This window comes from Amblyomma americanum, chromosome 4, assembly GCF_052857255.1.
Source record: "Amblyomma americanum isolate KBUSLIRL-KWMA chromosome 4, ASM5285725v1, whole genome shotgun sequence".
Lineage (NCBI taxonomy): Eukaryota > Metazoa > Arthropoda > Arachnida > Ixodida > Ixodidae > Amblyomma > Amblyomma americanum.
Genome location: NC_135500.1, coordinates 208,303,598 through 208,322,230, shown reverse-complemented (window position 1 = coordinate 208,322,230; position 18,633 = coordinate 208,303,598). Strand labels below are relative to the sequence as shown.

Below are 18,633 nucleotides of genomic sequence, written 5' to 3'. Positions count from 1 at the left end.
CCTACTCACAGTGAGCCCAGTCACTCTAAGCGTCACATTCTCATAGCGAACCATGTTTTCGACTCAACAGTTCGTCGCGCCTGCCGCTGTTCGCGTGCGTTCCAGAAATGCGAGCCCAGAACACAAGCCTTCTCGACCTTATTTTTTCTCCGTCCAGTTGCCCCCGGATTTGTCGGTGACATTTCTAAAAACATCGAGCGCTAAATAATAATTGAAAAAAACGCGCGGTCGCTCGTATCAGTCGCAAGCAACGCCGTTATCGTTCCAGACGGGACGGCAGTTAAGCGGCGTTCCCCAAACGAGCGGAGAAAATTGTTTAACTCCTCGTGGTTCATTAGCGCTTGAAGAGAACTCCCCGCACATAGCGAGAGCAAGTTATCAGTTTCCACAAGCTGTTGCAAACGCGCAGTATGTATGAGCTTCGTGTGAGTTAAACGTTTTTTTTTTCTTTTTAAATGAGCTCTCTAATCTCGACGCATGATCGAGGTATGTGTGCGTGCACAACACCCTTATTGCACGTCCGCGCATCTACTGGACACTATTACCATCACTAGAAACGAAAAAAAAAAGATGAGCCTTAAATGAGCGGGATGGCCTGATGACGCCATTAGCGGTGTAGAACTGATAAGAGAAACCCAAGCGTGCAGGTGGAAGTCGCCATATTGAGGATATCCTTGTTTGAAGTACTTTGGAAACAACTCCAAAGCAGTGCGCAGAAGGCAGCTACAACTGGTCGTTTACAATTGCGGAAAAATGACCCGCTTTAGCAATTTGCTTTCGCAATTAAATGTTTGGGAAAGATATGGAGTGAACCGCTCGATAATCACATGGAAAGAAGAGCCTTGGTACTCAGGGACTGTTCCTGTTTATCTGTTTTCTTGAAAACTGCGTAGCAGTGTCGAAGCTGGAGATCACGAGCTAGACTCCGGACTCGGAAACTTGCCTAAGCCAGTAATGGTGTATCACTGGCAAGCTCCCTGCTTATCTTATCAGTTGCATATTGCGACTGAGCAAGGCACGGGAGGCGGCCTGTCGCAAACCTTTCTTACTTCGAGCCTATTTGTGATTAAAATGCAAAGAGAACTGCTCCCACAGGTTAGGCTTCGTCGCAGGACGCACTAGCTGCGAGGCAAAGTTTTACAAATGGGTATATTGTTGTGTTAATGGGCTTCTACGAATTGGAACAACACTACGTGCCGTGGGGCACGGATTATTTCGGCCACCTGGAGTTGATTAACGTGAACTAAAAATTAGCACACGGGCGCTTTTGCCCGTCGCCTTCATTGAAGTCCTGCAGCCGCAAGCAGGATCGAATCCACGAACTCATGCTTATAGCGGCAGAATGAGATGATCCATGGTGGATGTTGCTCTTGGTAGGTGGAAAGTGGAGCTGGCTGAAAAGCTGGATAATTATTTTTGGAAATAGGCAGAATAGTGGCTGTTTACAGAATAGCCAACACTTCATTGCGATGGCAAAAGTTACGTGACACGCTTCCAACACAGATGAAATGAATACTTACTAATGGTATAGCGTCCTTTCCTAAGCAGCACAGGTAATCGACCCAATATTAGAATAGGGTGGCTTCACTGTGGTTATTTGTAGGACAGGCCTTTGTCAATACGATTCCAATATTGTGCCGATTACCTGTGCTGCTTCGGAATTGCTCCGTTGCCCGAGTGCTTCGCTGGGATATTCAGGCGTTGTTGTCAGTCTTACTGTAAAATATACCTTAGGATTGTTATTGCATGAATGTCTGCACGCTACCGAGACAGAAGAGCCGCTAAGGGTCGCTGCGCGAGTTTCTTGGTGCAAGCAATGCAAATAGAGCACGGAAGCAAGAAGTTTGCGCATTGTATGGGAAAGCTTAATTGCAGGACCATGACAGAGCAGTTATTTTCAGACACCCACCCTGTATCTCTAAAAAGATTATTTGTCTGGAATAGAAAGGCCTACGCAGATACGCGTCGCTGTTTGTTATGAATAGCTGAGCACGCATGTCTAACGGGCACTCTTCAAGCGCAAGTGTTTTGGACAGGACTGCTTCTGTAATTTGTCCTTAATACCCGTTGCGTACATGGTGATATGTCCTATAATCCACGGAAATTGGGGGAGTAATGATATTTCATTCTGATTCAATCTGATTTTATTTTGCGTTCTAATTGCTCCATATGCCTGGCTGTAGCTGGAATCTCTGAGAGAGACGGGCGGATGGCAAGAATAGAACAGAATCGCCTGAAAAGAATTTGGGTAAATCGGGCTTACATTCACTACATGCATTCGATCCACTGTTTACGAACGTACTAAGAGCACAAGGTGCGGTTAACTGCTTCGAAAGATAAAAAAAGGTGACCTCATTGTTCTCTCCCTCCGCTTATGCACAGAATTAATCTATATTCATATTCAACGTATCACCTTGTTATCAAAGGTTCTGAGCACGGAAAAGTGCAAGAGGGGGGAGAAGTCAAAATTCAAGCGGCTATGATTGGCAAGCTTTTATAGCTTGTTTTGTGCGAAGAAGCATTACAAAGTGACAATCGCTGGGCCTTGCTCACCAAAACTTTTGGTTTTGCCATTCATACGTTGTACAAGATTCTTCATCGGCGGGCGATGTCATAAATTTCGAACTCACTCCAACACCAGCGTCGACCACCTAACGTCCCTGCTTCACGCTGGCAGTTTTCAAAGCAGAGAGCGATTTTTCATTCTCGCGTTAATTTCTTTAATCCCCCTAACAAAGAGACTGGCTCGCACGAGGTTTCTATAATCAACAAATAAGCGGGAATTTGTCGTGGAACCTTAAAACAAGCACGATTCCATTTGGGCTAAGCCAGGAAGCAGTCCTCTGTAGCTCCGCCATATTGGGTCAATTAAGGTGCCCCCTATAGGTCGTGAACATAGCCAATTCCCAGCACAACCCGGAAATTACACTGCGCGGTACAGTGGAGTTTCACTTCCCCCTGGAGATTCCTAAACTATGCAAGGCTAGTAGTTGTAACTTGTCGCATGGAGCAGTGAATACACGACAACCTGAGCACTGCTTGGAGCGCATAGATTCCCGTGCGAAGGACGGTTTATTACGTTTCGAGCAGCGCTGGTCGCGAAATTCTCAAATGCTCCGCGAAGTGAAACGAGTCGTGCTCCGACCGTGCCGTCGTTCACACGCGGCCAGCGTCCGAGTCACGTCGCGGCCGACAGTGCCTTAGGTGAGGCCCCAGTACCGAAGGCCGCCGCTAGGGTGCGGGGACTCGCGGTGCCCCCCTGCAGTCGTTTCTTGGCGATCAGTGTCATTATCGCAATGTGCTGAGACATGTCGTCGTACAATTCGAACAGGCGCATCATCATCATGACCTGCAGCAGGCACAGAAGCAAAGAAAACCATCATAACAATCATAAGTGGATGTGGGACTTGTGCAACAGCAAAAACAAAATGGCGATTAGTGAACAACCAGTGCGGTGCTGCAGCTTCTAGATGTTCGCAGACCTACATCTGTCTCCGGGGCGAATGCGTGACATGTTAATAGAACTCCGTAGTCTGATATTTAATCCGACTGGACAGCACGGAAGCAGGGCCCGGACGAAGAGAAAGACATCTTTCTCCATTTATATACTGCGCCTAGGGGGCGATGTACGTAACCCAAGTTCCAGCACAGTCTTTCCCATATTCTACCGCACCAGCAGTATCCCACAAAATATCTTGGATACTGCTCACGGTTGACCGTCAGTTCTTCATTTTGGAGCTAATATCAGTTTTGCAAGAAAGTGACGCAATCACTGTGGTTTGTTTCACTTGGCGGTCATACCACACCGCAGTGTACTGCAGGCAATATTTTATACGGCTGTAAGTCGTCTCAAAAAACGCTGACTGTAAAAGGAATCACGTAAAACCATCACTAACCTTAAACCCGGTCGCTAGGCAATCGATAACGCCGAAACCAACGAACCGCGACACCTGCAAAAAAAAAAGTTTAAGCGCGTTAGAAAAGGAATCTTCGGTCTAGACTAAGACGGTAGGCGACACTGATCATAGAAACATAGAGCATCGAAAATAGAACAAACAAGTCTTATCAAAATCTTATTCTTTATCAAAATATCCTCCTCTCTCCCGTCTGATCGCGTTACCGTAGCTTAATAATAATAATAATAATAATAATAATAATAATAATAATAATAATAATAATAATAATAATAATAATAATAATAATAATAATGATGATGATGATGTTTGGTTTTGGGGGAAAGTAAATGGCGCAGTATCTGTCTCATATATCGGTGGACACCTGACCCACGCCGTAAGGGAAGGGATAAAGGAGGGAGTGAAAGAAGAAAGGAAAGAGGTGCCGTAGTGGAGGGCTCCGGAATAATTTCGACCACCTGGGGATCTTTAACGTGCACTGACATCGCACAGCACACGGGCGCCTTAGCGACTTAGGAACTCCGGGTTCCCGTAGCTTCAGCTGAATATTAATTTGAACTGCACTCTTTTCATTACAGTTCCTATAGAATGAACGCTACGCACTCGCTGGTGGCTCACAAAAGATGAGTACACATTTATAGCTTCCACTGCGGCTTTGCCACAACGTGACAGGAAAAGTAAATGAACCATAAAAGGGACTTCAAGCAGTCGGAACAAGATGAGCGTGGTAAGCGCGGTCTGCTACGCTTGGTATCTGTCCCCATTGTAAATGTTTACTTCTGTTCCAGGTTTCAAGAAATAATTTTAAACCCCCTTCCGTGGCCCATTTACTTTCCCTGTCGATAATACGCTGTTGGCTATAAGCTACCAACGAGCCATGGCCTGCAATGGAAATCAAAGGGTGAATTTGCGCGCCATTTCCTGTCTAATGTGCGTGGCAGACATCACGAAGACTCCTTTAAGGAGGTACCCTCGCCACAAATCTCCAGGTTTCCCAATTTATACACCGGCTGTGCCACGTTGGCCTGATAAGCCTTATCAGGCCTGATATGCCTGATAAGGTTTACTCAAATATGTATACAAAGTATCTTGTAAGCCCCGCGAATGGGTAGCCCTTGTCCAGTGGGTCCATATATATACTGCCCAGCCCTGCGCGCACATCTCACAAGCCATCTCACATGAACATTTTTTTTTCTTTGAATACGTTGTGTATCTTGCGTTATCTTTTGAACATAGCGTTACATTTTTTTGTTTCTGAATTGTGCCACCTGTACCATTTTTTTATGTCTTCCCCCCTACAATAATGCCCGTTTCAGGGCGCTGTAGGTATCTGAATAAATAAATAAATAAATAAATAAATAAATAAATAAATAAATAAATAAATAAATAAATCAACAAATCAATAAATGAATAAATAAATAAATGGAAAGCCTAACTCTCCGGTATTACTCCTACAACTTTCTTGCCTTGTTTTCATTGTAATGCTTCACAGTGTCTGACAGTTTGTAGTGTTTAAAAATGTAATGTTGGCTGATCATAACCTTAAGTCATGGGGAACGATCGGGTTGATGAAATACTAAAACATGAATGCGCACCATGACGCAAGGAGAGCGGGTATCGCCTTCCACAGTTGGCACTATGAAAGTGAAAATGTTTTCGTGGCGGCGACGTAAAAATGAGAACTGCCTGGCAAATGACCCAGGCAGGACAGGAACGACAGTGCGCCTGCTCTGCCCAGTACGCATAGTGGTGCGTTTTTTGTAACGCGGTTTGCAGGCGTTACGCGCCAACTAGCCTATCCCGAACTTCAAGTATAAACTTAAACGGCAAGAGCAGCAAAGAACAGCAAGGAGACATTAAATCGGGACAGAACAAACGATACTTACAGCGTTAGCGCTGTACTCTGGGATATTCAAGCGCCCTTTGAGGTAGAGGAACTCTTTTGCCTGAAAAACAAAAGTACGTCATCTTTGTGACGGTGGTATGTGGGATTTAACGTCCCAGCCCTGTCGAAAAACACCACAAAAAAAAGTTTCTGCTGTCACAACAGTCTTTTTGTAGTATTTTGGGACATGGCCTTGTAGTTAAGAACAGAAATTTCTATACTATTTCGCAGTTCCTTGTCGCAGCGGCAGAACAATCCTGTCGACTAGTGAAAACAGTCGGCTTCGCAAAAATGCAGAAAAATCTGTCGTCACGACAGGACGACCAGATATTTTGTTTTACTTTGGGCACAACTCTGTCATTTCTTTCTTTCGACTCTGCTGCACATGGCCTATGACAGAAGCCGCAGTGGAAGGCTCCGGATTGATTTCTTTAACGAGTGCTGATGCAGCGATGGCGTAGAGGTAGAACATCCGCCTCGCGTGCAAGAGGACCGGGGTTCAAATCCTGGTGCCGCGCAATTCTCCACCGGATAAAAAAAAAAAACCGCGTGTCGATGGAATTGCATAACCAGGCCTGGAGTGCGGCCTTATCTCGGTGACCAGAACCGACAACGCACTCTCTCACCAGAACAGGATTTGGCCACCCTGGTTGTAGTACTTGGCCACAACCTTCTATGATCAAACCAATTAACCCTCGGCCCTCAGTCCCCAGCGGCTGCAGAGCAACTGACCACGGCGGCGGTCAGACCTGTGACGCAGCGGAGGGTGCTAAGAATCTCTGGCTCCGGACAGGCCGCCATTGGAATCTGAACCTGGCAACGTTTAACGCTAGAACTCTAGCTAGTGAGGCTAGCCTAGCAGTGCTGTTCGAGGAACTAGCGGGAATTAAATGGGATGTGATAGGGCTTAGCGAAGTTAGGAGCACAGGTGAGGCGTATACAGTACTAAAGGACGGACACATACTGTGCTATCGCGGGTTAGAGGATAGACGAGAACTAGGTGTGGGTTTCCTCATTAATAAGGATATAGCTGGCAACGTAGAGGAGTTCTACAGTATTAACGAGAGGGTAGCAGCTATAGTAATTAGGCTGAATAGGAGGCACAAGTTGAAAGTGGTGCAGGCCTACGCACCCACATCCAGCCATGATGACCAGGCCGTTGAAAGCTTCTATGAGGACGTAGAATCAGCAATGAATAAAGTAAAATCGCAGTACACTGTACTGATGGGTGACTTCAATGCGAAGGTGGGCAAGAAGCAGGCTGACGACCACGCGGTAGGTGACTATGGGATAGGCTCTAGAAATAGCAGGGGAGAGTTATTAGTCGAATTCGCGGATAGAAATAATTTACGGATCATGAACACCTTCTTCCGCAAACGAGAAAACAGGAAGTGGACCTGGAAGAGCCCCAATGGTGAGATTAAAAATGAAATCGACTTAATACTATGCACTAAACCTGGCATCATTATGGATGTGGCCGTACTCGGAAGGGTGCGTTGCAGCGACCATAGAATGGTAAGGTCTAGAATTAGCTTAGACTTGAAGAGGGAACGGAAGAAGCTAGTGAAGAAGAAGACCATTAACGAGTTAGCCGTAAGAGGGAAAGCACAGGAGTTTAGGATAGCGCTGCAAAACAGATACTCGGCCTTAACTGAGGAAGATGATCTTGATGTTCATTCAATGCACGATAACCTGACATCAATAATTACGGAGTGCGCAGTAGAAGTAGGCGGTAGGACAGTTCGAAAAGATACCGGGAAGCTATCTCAGGTGACGAAAGATCTGATTAAGAAGCGCCAAAACATGAAGGCATCTAACACTACCGATAGAATAGAACTAACGGAGCTATCAAAGTTAATAAATAAGCGCAAGGTAGCCGACATAAGGAAGTTTAATATGGAGAGAATCGAGCATGCTATAAAGAACGGGGGTAGCCTAAAAACAGTGAAGAGGAAACTAGGCATAGGTAAAAACCAGATGTATGCATTAAGAGACAAGCAGGACAATGTCATTAGCAATATGGATAAGATAGTTAACGTAGCCGAAGAGTTCTACACAGACCTGTACAGTAGCCAATGTAATCAGAGCGCTAATGAGAAAGACAGCAGTGCACAGCAATGCGTCATCCCGCCAGTAACGAAAGATGAAGTAAAGAAAGCCTTAGAAGCAATGAAAAGGGGAAAAGCAGCTGGGGAGGATCAGGTAACAGCAGATCTGTTGAAGGATGGAGGGGACATCGTGCTAGAGAAACTAGCCACCCTGTATACGCAATGCCTTATGACCTCGACTGTACCAGAAGCTTGGAAGAATGCAAACATTATCTTAATTCATAAGAAGGGAGACGCCAAGGACTTGAAAAATTACAGGCCGATCAGCTTACTATCCGTTGCCTACAAAGTATTTACTAAGGTAATCGCTAATAGAGTCAGGGCAACGTTAGACTTTAATCAACCAAATGATCAGGCAGGCTTTCGTAAAGGATACTCTACAATAGATCATATTCACACTATCAATCAGGTGATAGAGAAATGCGCAGAATATAACCAACCTCTATATATAGCTTTCATTGATTACGAGAAAGCATTCGACTCAATGGAAACCTCAGCAGTCATACAGGCATTGCGTAATCAGGGGGTAGAAGAGCCTTATGTCAAAATACTGGAAGATATATATAGCAACTGCACAGCTACTATAGTCCTCCATAAAGTCAGCAATAAAATTCCAATAAGGAAGGGCGTCAGGCAAGGAGACACGATCTCGCCAATGCTGTTCACTGCATGTTTGCAGGAGGTATTTCGAGGCCTGAATTGGGAAGAGTTGGGAATAAGAATAAATGGAGAATACCTCAATAATCTGAGATTTGCTGATGACATTGCCTTGCTGAGTCACTCAGGAGGTGAACTGCAAATCATGATCAACGAGTTAGACAGGCAGAGCAGATCGATGGGTCTAAAAATTAACATGCAGAAAACCAAGGTAATGTTCAACAGCCTAGCAAGGGAACAACAGTTCACAATTGGCAGCGAGAGCCTAGAAATGGTGCCGGAATACGTCTACTTAGGGCAGGTAGTGACAGCTGATCCGGATCATGAGAGGGAGATAACTAGAAGGATAAGAATGGGGTGGAGCGCATATGGCAAATTCTCGCAGATCATGAGTGGCAGTTTACCAATTTCCCTCAAGAGGAAAGTGTACAACAGCATAATCTTACCGGTACTCACCTACGGGGCAGAAACATGGAGGCTAACGAAAAGAGTTCAGCTTAAGTTAAGGACAACGCAGCGAGCCATGGAAAGAAAAATGATAGGTGTAACGTTAAGAGATCGGAAGCGGGCAGAGTGGGTGAGGGAACAAACACGGGTTAATGACATCCTAGTCGAAATCAAGAGAAAGAAATGGGCTTGGGCAGGGCATGTAATGCGAAGGCAAGATAACCGCTGGTCTTTAAGGGTAACGGAGTGGGTTCCAAGAGAAAGTAAGCGTAGCAGGGGGCGGCAGAAGGTTAGATGGGCGGATGAGATTAAGAAGTTTGCAGGCAAAGGGTGGATGCAGCTGGCAAAGGATAGGGTTAATTGGAGAGACATGGGAGAGGCCTTTGCCCTGCAGTGGGTGTAGTAGGGCTGATGATGATGATGATGATGATGATGATGATGATGATGATGATGATGATGATGATGATGGTGATATCGCACAGCACACGGGAGTTTTTGCGTTTCCTCTCTATCTAAATGCAGCCAACACGGTCTAACTTTCGAAACGTTGCAGTTGAGCTCAGCTGTCGGACGCGGCAGCCGCTGTACCACAGTGCGGGGTCATTGCTGCAACTAAAGATTAAAAAGAGAGGCAACCTTTTCAGATTTTTGCTCTAAAACACAGCATCGGTGCAGCCCTACATTCTCGGTTTTGCAAAAAAAAAAGAAATGATAAGTGTGTCAGCAAGCCGCCCGACAAGTATGTTTGCCTCGTGGCGTGTGGCTTCAAGAACATCACTGTGGTTTAGTCCGCGATAGCGCCATTCGCGTGAGGCGAGGTCTTCCTCTCTCTTATCACTTCAACGGCGGATCGAGCACGGCTACAGTTCTTGATTCCAGCGCTTTGCGAGTTTCCTCAACACGTCCAGACTGTCATTGGGGCATCGGCAACAGCGACGATACTACAAAATCTGCACCGACAGCGCACGACAAGCAGCAGGTCTAACTGGGGGTCACTCGATTAGCTCACGTTGTCAAAACAGTTCAGATCAGAGGCCTTTAGTTCAAAAAGCAATACTTCGCCAGGCCGCTCTGTTGAAACACAAGTTGCAAACTGAAGTTGACGGTGGGAATCGTTATTACCGCAGCTAAGTTCCTTTCTTCGTTTAGAGCAAGCTTACTTTCTAACAGAAAACGTCATAAGGGCACCTCTCCGATATGTCATTCACTTTTTTTTTATTTCGTAGAAAATAAGCCCATTTAACTGCTTAGGGGGAGCGATGTCTGGTCAAGCAACGTAACTTTCAGGTTGATCGACGGAGTCAGGATCACACCATGAATATCCACAGCTTTGATGTGCATACGTGTGAAGCTGCCTGATCCAACGGACATTTCTTCGGAGTTTTCTGTACTCCTTTTTCTTCTTCTAAATCTTTCCCTCCAAATCGGCGTTTCCTGAGTTTCTTGAGACCAGCCTAGCGGTGCAGCATGTTCGTACTTTCTTCTCAGAGCCAGAGTTGCCGTAACCAGAAACTAACGTCATCACTAGAAAGTGAATGTGAATCAGAACTCATCATCTGTGAACGGAAAGTGTAGAAGCCTCCCCCCCCCCCCCCCCCATTTATTTTGTCTCAAACGTTCCGCTCTGCACTCCTATTCAGCAAGGAAATAAGTTAAATATGGTATCTAATTTATTTGTGGCGAAAGAAAAGATAGAGTGAAGAAATAAAAGCCACCAGAAACAGGGCGAACGGGAGCAAGAAAGGAAAAAAAAATGTTTAGAGGTCACTGCGGCTACTCGCATTGGAGAAATGCGAAAGCATTGACGCCCCCTCGACACTCGTCGCCTCTCTTTGCCCGTGTTTGAGTCCATTAACGTTTGCTTCAAATTAATTAGCTAATAAATCTATGTCAACCCAACTTTTTGTTCAATTAATTATCACTCATCAAACACATTTCAATCCATTTTAAACTTTGTTTTCACTTCTTTGCCTATTTCCACACTATCTTGCCATCCACGGCTGTTTTCCCGTCCACTCACTATATCGACGTCCACGCTATTTCGACGTTTTTTGTCATTATTGGCTGTAACTAATCATGCTATTGACATCAAATTTTTTGCGCATCATCCTCACGTCGGCCTCTATCGATCACAACCATTCGTTTGATGCTGCCTCTTCTGAGAACGTCACAATCGCTGCGGAGACGTTTTGGTGACACGACCCCGTCGACGTAGCCTAGAAATGCTTTCGCATTAAAAGGCCGAGAAGGGCCCGTCTCAAAATGGTGGCGTCATCTTACCCCGCAGCATTCGACCGGGTCGTACGGAGTGATGGTGAGAACGAAGATCTCGAACTTGCGGATAACGCTCGAGATGAGTGTCAGCACCACGGAGCAGCCCAGATACATGGCCATGGAGTCTCGCACGTCCTGTGCAAATTGGCGATGTTACACTGGGGGGGTGCTGGCATAATGAGCTCGCACATATCCCCGCCGCGGTGCATCATTGGCTGTATCTGGTACTCTGTTGGCGGTCATGGGGCCCGCGAAGTGACTTACTTCGCGAACTCGCGCTCGCCAGCATATACGCAAAACGGAAGGTGCATGAACGACAGAATAAGAGAACATGACGCCTAGGAAGGAAGGAATGGGAATGACGCTTACAGCCACGTCAAAAAAAAAATTACGGCGCGAAGCGCTTTTTCACCAGTTCGTTATTCTGAAATCTGAGATGACCGCACGCAGCAAAAAAAAAAAAAAAAGGCGCGCTGGAATTTCTCGAATTTTTTCTTCACACACCCATTCACCAATACACCAATGCACATCATACATCAATTCTAATACGTGCGTATAAAGAAACCTTCTTTGTCAAGAAGCAAGATCGAAATTTCTGCCTTCATTTTTACTGATATTCGAGTACGTACAGGCTTTGTCGAAAGTATACAGGAGCCCAAACGTTTCGCTTTTCGGCCCTGATGTTTTCCTCACAACATGCCGCTGGCACTCCAAATCTTTTAAAATTTAGATGTTAACCGTCTCGAAAATGAGGACTTCCATGCACGTTACAAAAGCAGCACTACGCGGCATCGGAGAAAACCGGCCAGCACTTTAACTTCAGAAAGGTTGTGCCTACATAGGTACGGGATCAAATATTTCTGCATTTGGTCTGTATGTTACCTGGCTCTGTCCCCACTTTCCGCGTTGTCAACATTTTCCCCTTTGTGATCAAGCACCAGCCGACCCAATACACTTTTTCTCAATAGGTCAAGCGTTCGATCCCTCGCTGCGACACTGGCAAAATGGTAAAGCGTTCGCGTAATGACGCTTCAGTGTGCGTTAAAAAAAAAAAAAAAGACAGCTGTGGGGCTTCTTCTGGCGTGCAATTTTGGAAGGCAACTCTCAGGAAGTTAGTGATGTTTCTCACCACTAGACATCAAAACGCAGGTGCAATTAAACACATGACGAGCCTTCCTTATATTTATGCTTACAGAAACATTACTCAAAAAAATTTTAGTTCGACTACGATCCCTCGCGTGAATATTTTCTTTTAATAAACAAAACTTTACTCTGCGCTGAGAGTGCCACAATACTTCTCTTTTAAAAGAAAAAATGACCCTCAAATTATTCTGAATTATTTTATACTTACGGAACAGCATCTTACGAAGAGAAAGCGACTTCGAGATTTTATGATGCCGTTGACAAACGTCTGCGATGAAATGGAACAAGGAATACGCTTTATAAAACAAGGACGTTCTGAATCCATGGAGAAACAAGCATCATTATCAATACAATCCAAAACGAAGAAAAGTACTCTGTGTTTTGCACCACTCAAGGATTTTGCAAATGATGTTGACAATGCCTCTTAGCACTGAGCGCTCTCCTGTGAGTCCCTTGACTGTGAACGCACACCTGTGGATGGGTGTAACGCATTTTAAGGCGTAAGCTTTTCTTGGCTCATGAGTGGCGTGGACGTAAGTTGTCCGCTCGAACTGTCAATCATAACTTGTATGGTAAATAAATTATATATAAAAGTTGATGAACCAAGAGTTAAGAAGCAACATATATGTAATTAAATAAGAAAAATAAGAAATCGGAAAAGAATAAACACAAATAAATAAATAAATAAAACATATAAACAAAATAGAAAATAAAAATATGACAGTTAATAAAGAACAAGAACTGACAGAAAAACAAAACCACAAAAATTAAACGAAAATAAAAAAAATTAAAAATGGAGGGAGAAAGAGAGGCTGTCGCATTTCCGTTCATAAGCAGACGTAAGTGCAATCCTGTATTTTTTTTCTTCTGCTTCTGCGTGACGACTGCATGGGAGGACGATGCGAATGCAGCAACTCATTTTTTCTTTACCGTCCGCTTGGCTACTCACACTGAAGGCCAGTGGCAACGCGACTAGCATTGAGAATGGCCCTGAGCACTGTGAGTAAATGGAGCGTAGAGCTTCGTACAACCACCTCTAGATAAAAGTGGCGCTGCGATCGTTCATCCAAACCAGGAATAGCGTGCAGTGTGAACTTCGTATTCGACCTGGCTGGAGAATGGTCGAAAATGTGAACTCAGCTAGAAGCGAGCCTTTAAAATGTGCCTTTCCGGAATTCACGACCATCGTAGAGTTCTGCTGTAAGTTTTAATTATTATTCGGTACAGTGTAATAACCAGAATCGTGGCATAGTTACGATTCCCCATTCGAAGAGTCCTTTTTCGTTATAAGTGAAATAGCAAGTTCACGATTCCCGGTATTGTCTTGGAGGATGAAGCACTCTAAGAAATTCGAACGAAAAATTCTGCGGGAAATCGTTTGCATGCGCATTTTTTTTCCTACAACGGAAGATTTCACTATAAGAATCAATATATCCGTAGATCACCCGAAGGCAGTTGCATTTTTTTTCTATTAACGTTTTTCCTGTCAAAAGCGTTCCCCATTGGTTTTCTATGGAAGTCCCAACTGTTATATACGTTCGATGGAAACACTTTAAAAGAAAGATTTTGCTACATATCAGAATAGACCATTACCGTCAATATTTCCATAACAACGTCTTACAATTTTCCAATTTTCAAAATTTTTGTCCGAGAATGTTGGACATGATCTTCTGAAAAAAACGATAGCGAACAGTACTGCAGGCCATCGAAATGAGCAAACAAGATCCACTTCATCTAATACTCAGCTTCATAACAAAAGACATCATTAGCTAATGCTAGTTAGCCAATTTCTGAACTCCTTAACAATTACGGATAATTTTTGTCGGAAAGTTAAAGAATCAAAACGAAAGGAAAGAACATTTTTTTCAGTACCCTTAATGGCAGGTTTCTTGGCTAGGCATTTTCCCGATTTTCAGAAAAAAAAAGAGCGCAAAATAAAGATTATTGGTTGATGATCGCTTGCTTTGAATCTCCCGCGCCTCTTCGCGCTCTCCAGCAGTTTTAAATCCGTGCGTTTTGTAGCATCGAACTCTCCGTTATCAACTTTATTCTGAGTTGGATGTACCAGCCAGAATGTCGGCAACATTGTTTATTGACGGCTCATTAAAGCCGCTGTTTCAATGCAGTGACATAGAGTCGGTTCTGAAAAAGGCAACTGAATCGCCTCACCATTAGCAGTGCGGTGAGCGCGGAGACGTCGACGGTCACGTAGATGATGTTGAGAACGGTTCGGATGGTATAGAAGGTCACGCTGCCTGAAGAACAAGAAGCAATCTTCGCATCAGCACCGTTGAACGCAATGTGTTTATTCTACACTTTGTTAGGGTTTGGCTATCATTTTCATATCACGGTCGTTTTAAACAAAAATAAATTAAAATTAGAAAAGGAACCTTCACTGAAGAGTGCCTACATTTCCTAGTGTCCGTGCTCTGCTCATAAGGATCGCGGGCTTTACTCCCATCGACTCCTTATGTGTTTTCCTCTGCCGACTCTTCCAGCTAAACGTAATGTATACCTTTGAGCTCTACTTACTGTGGTAGATGTCAGCTGCCTGTTGGTTGTTGTGTCTGTTGAGCCCTGTAATGAGCAGCGCGTAGCTCAATGGGAAAAGCTGCGAATGCTTTAATCACTATGCAACTTTTGAACTGGAACTTAGGAGGAGGGTCACTAGGGGGTTATAAGCGAACAGGAAGTAATGCTCGTTTCACACGAGCGTTACGAAAGCATCTCAGCGGGTAGTCGACAGATTCAAAGCTCCATTGAAAGCTGCTACACGGTGGATTCCAAAGGCTATCAGACCAACAGTCTGGCACGTCTGAAAGGAGGAGCACGGATTCAGGACTTCGAAGGCTATCGAGCTGCGGCAGCGTGTACGCTATAGATCACGTGGCACCACGTGATACGTACTGAGAGGTATTACAGTACAGCAGTGTGTTCGATCAAAAATTGCTGAACTAGGAAATATACCCTACTTTGCAGAAATAAGAAACAGCTTGTCTGAAAATCAGAACACGAATGATAGCCAATCACAAATAAAAAGAAACCAGCCACTGCTTGCTAAAATAGTCACGAGTACCCCGCCCCCCCCCCCCCCCCTTCCACCCAGGTTTCAACTTCCCTTAAACAAGGCGGTGAATTTTAAAGCAATCAAGTTTACCTTTTAACAACAGACACCCAGCTTTTACCGTCTAGAGCTAAACTAGATAGTGCTTGCTTAGGGTTGTAGAGCCTCTCAATGGCGACCGAGCCTACAGTGTCGAAGCGGGATAACTTCCTCAAGAGTGATTGAGATTGACTGAGGATGACTGAGGCTGACAAATGGCTAAGAATGTAACGAGAAAGAAAACTCTTGCAAAACAAAGCCCCAAGATAGCGTAATGCCGAAGCAAACACGCCGGGCTGTCAGCTTACTGTATTTCTCGAGGCACAGAAGAGCGCCTCGAAAGGTGTGATGCAATAACAGGCAGTGGAAAACCTGAAAACAACGAAAGCGGAGTCCAAATATCCACCGAGCAAACGTGTCCCAAAAGACGAAACCAAATAACAGAGCGTATCTTACGAGGTAGCCGAAAATTATGACAGACGCTCCCGTCACCGCATTCGTAGTCATGCCTGAAGGGAAGCGAGCATATGAATGACCCAGTGCACCCCGCTCAGTTATGAAGATCGAAAAGATATATACTGTATCACTTCCTCACCGGTCAGCCTTTGCTCCCTGATTCCTCAGCCGGCAACAGATCTGGAAGGTTACGCGCTGGGCACTTGGATTGCGAGACAGTTTAACGCGACGAAGCGACACAACAATATTGTTGTTGTTGTTCTCACCTCTTCTTCCTCTCTTTCTCTCACTCTATTGCGCGTGACCGTGAAAAAATATGCGCGAAATACTTACGACATCGTGGGATGCAGCGCCTAAAGCTCGTCTCGACGTGAGAGGCAAACACAGCTTTTGCCAATCCGATTACGAGAGTAAATTCACTGCCAAACTTCGGCTAGTTGATTCATTATTGCGTGGAACAGTAGCCCAAAATAACAATACAGAAGAACGATGGATAAAACAAGAGCTCGTGTTATCGCTTTTCTCTGCGTGCCGTTCATTCGCACTAACAGCATTCTACGCAAATACTGCGAGGCAATATTGAAGATATATACAAGAAACCTTTAATTGGAAAAGCTAAAACTGCACGCTTTGTCCTTCCCCTCATGGTAGTAAATAATGTTGACGCTGCTTATTCATTATTTAGTTTTTAGGTTTTACCTTTTTCTAGTTCAGGTTCTGCGCGCTGTCTATTATGCTGTGGCTTTCATGCTGTCAGTGGCGTCGAGCAGAGTAGGCACTACCTTACGTTTCCAATCTTTATTTTTTCTACCCCTCTCACTTGTCTTTTTCTTCGTTTTTTTTTTTGTAATACTGCGATGTCATTCAAGTTTTCGTCACACCAAGACCCCGACGATGTCTGAGTCATGAAATCCGCTGATTGGTCGACAGAGGTCACGTGACTTGTGACGTTATCACGACCTGGCCACCCGATTCTGAGCAACCTGCCCACCACGTCAGGTGGCAGTTGAATTAGTGGTTGGCCCTGAGAGGTCACGGGATATTGTGATGTCATCACAACCTGTCCACCGGGTTGTGAGCAACCTAGTTTCGAGACAGCAACGTATAGATATAGAATCGAAATCGAAAATCAGGAAAAGAAAGTGTAGCTTACGCATATTTCGGCACCGCCACAAACTATATGGAATACCTGCTATATGCTGCAATTAGCACTCCGCATATGGCGGTTGGCGGATGTACTGATAATTGCAAAGGAATTTACAGCAACAAAAGCAACAACAGAAGCTGCTACAAGTGTGAAATCTGATGCTATCGCATTCTACTTGTAAGGCAACTTAAGCGTCCTCATAGTTTTCTTGTATTGTTTCTCTCGCTGCTTCTTTCTGAAGCAGGCTATAGCGTTGTGCCCCTTATGTTGGCAACCGTTAAAGGGAAAAATATTAATGTTATAGAATTTAGGGGTATTTAAGGAAAAAGCTTCTCATATATCAACTTGACGCACTACCAGCTGAAGTCCCCGCCAAAACCTCGTCTGGAACCAGTTATATTGCCTTTGTGTTGTGTGCATGACTCCTCACCTATAGAATGTTCGAGTACCTTCCATTGGATTATCCTATAGGAGTGCACTAATCCGAACCACTAATCCACCTTAATTCATTTTCTGGGGTAGACCTACTTAAAAAACTTGAGGGGTCCCTTTGGCGGTGCCCCTATGATTGGTCCACTGCTAGTCACGTGGCGATGATGACGTCACGACCCTCTCAAGCACTGTGGGGCGAGAGGGACCCTCGACCACATAATCTTGGAATGCGCTAGATCCCCGGGGGCTAAAGCAAATATAAATTGTAGAGAAACCTGGGAAGCCCTGCTGTGGAGCAAAGTCCCTGCTCCACAGCAACACTTAGGCCATCCGCCTGCGGAAGAAGCCGCGAGAGTCAAGACTTTTTGGCTGCTTCTAATCGCGAAGGTCCCCTCCGGGATCGGCCCGGGGCATATTAGCGCGAGCGCGTCCTTTCTTTCACTCTTTGCTCTCCTATCCTTTACCCTCCTACTTTCAGCACGCGGCAGCGAGCGTGGCTCGGGCTGAGCCAGTAGCAGGCCCGTGCTCTTTCCTTTTCCTTCTTCCTCCCAGCAACATCAGTCAGTCAGTCGCGGAGGTCCCAGCCCCCGTCACCCAGGCCTGCGTGCCGGGTGACGGGGAGTAGGGGGCCTCCTCACCTGCTGGAAAATAAAGTTGGTATCATCATCATCATCATCATCATCATCATCAATCGCATTCATAAGTCGCGGGGAGTCCTCATAGCCTACCGGCGAAGTGTGCAGTGGTTAAGCGATGCGCCATCGGTGGGGCTGATTAGACTCAGCAGGTTGCTTTTCCCGAGCTCCGAGGACGAAGAGAGATAAATTAGGAGCGTCTTCTTTGAAACGGTGTGGTGGCAGTTGCCACCATGCTCGTCTCGTCTCTTCCCCCCCCCCCCCCCATATATTCATTTAAGCAATCCATGCACCAGACAAATGCGCAGCGCCACGGTGGACACGTGGCAATTTCCACCTGCCACTGCCATGCCACCAGTAATAGTGGGCCATGTGGCCTCGTCTCGACCAGTCAGTGAATTCGTGATAGAGATGCAGGAAATTGTTTAGACG

At 45.2% G+C, this 18,633-nt stretch overlaps 1 protein-coding gene across 1 annotated transcript; it reads right to left on the bottom strand.

Moving 5' to 3' along the window:
• Nucleotides 1-3,096: 3,096 nt before the first annotated feature.
• LOC144127536 (uncharacterized) lies at nucleotides 3,097-16,314 on the bottom strand. The gene is made up of 10 exons (XM_077660528.1): nucleotides 16,127-16,314; nucleotides 15,988-16,040; nucleotides 15,840-15,903; nucleotides 14,961-15,005; nucleotides 14,598-14,683; nucleotides 12,637-12,696; nucleotides 11,292-11,420; nucleotides 5,801-5,860; nucleotides 3,897-3,950; nucleotides 3,097-3,349 (listed from the first exon to the last, which is right to left on the bottom strand). The coding sequence occupies exons 2-10, from the start codon at nucleotides 16,036-16,038 to the stop codon at nucleotides 3,179-3,181; spliced, it is 720 nt and encodes a 239-aa protein (XP_077516654.1). The 5' UTR covers nucleotides 16,039-16,040; nucleotides 16,127-16,314; the 3' UTR covers nucleotides 3,097-3,178.
• Nucleotides 16,315-18,633: the final 2,319 nt, after the last annotated feature.

Excerpts from the sequence above, each read along its gene's own strand:
- LOC144127536 (XM_077660528.1), bottom strand. The coding sequence starts at position 16,038 with ATGACTACGAATGCGGTGACGGGAGCGTCTGTCATAATTTTCGGCTAC. Across the intron at positions 14,684-14,960 it reads GGCAGCTGACATCTACCACA|GCAGCGTGACCTTCTATACC; the intron begins GTAAGTAGAGCT and ends CTTGTTCTTCAG. Across the intron at positions 5,861-11,291 it reads ACCCGGTCGAATGCTGCGGG|GCAAAAGAGTTCCTCTACCT; the intron begins GTAAGATGACGC and ends TTTGTTTTTCAG.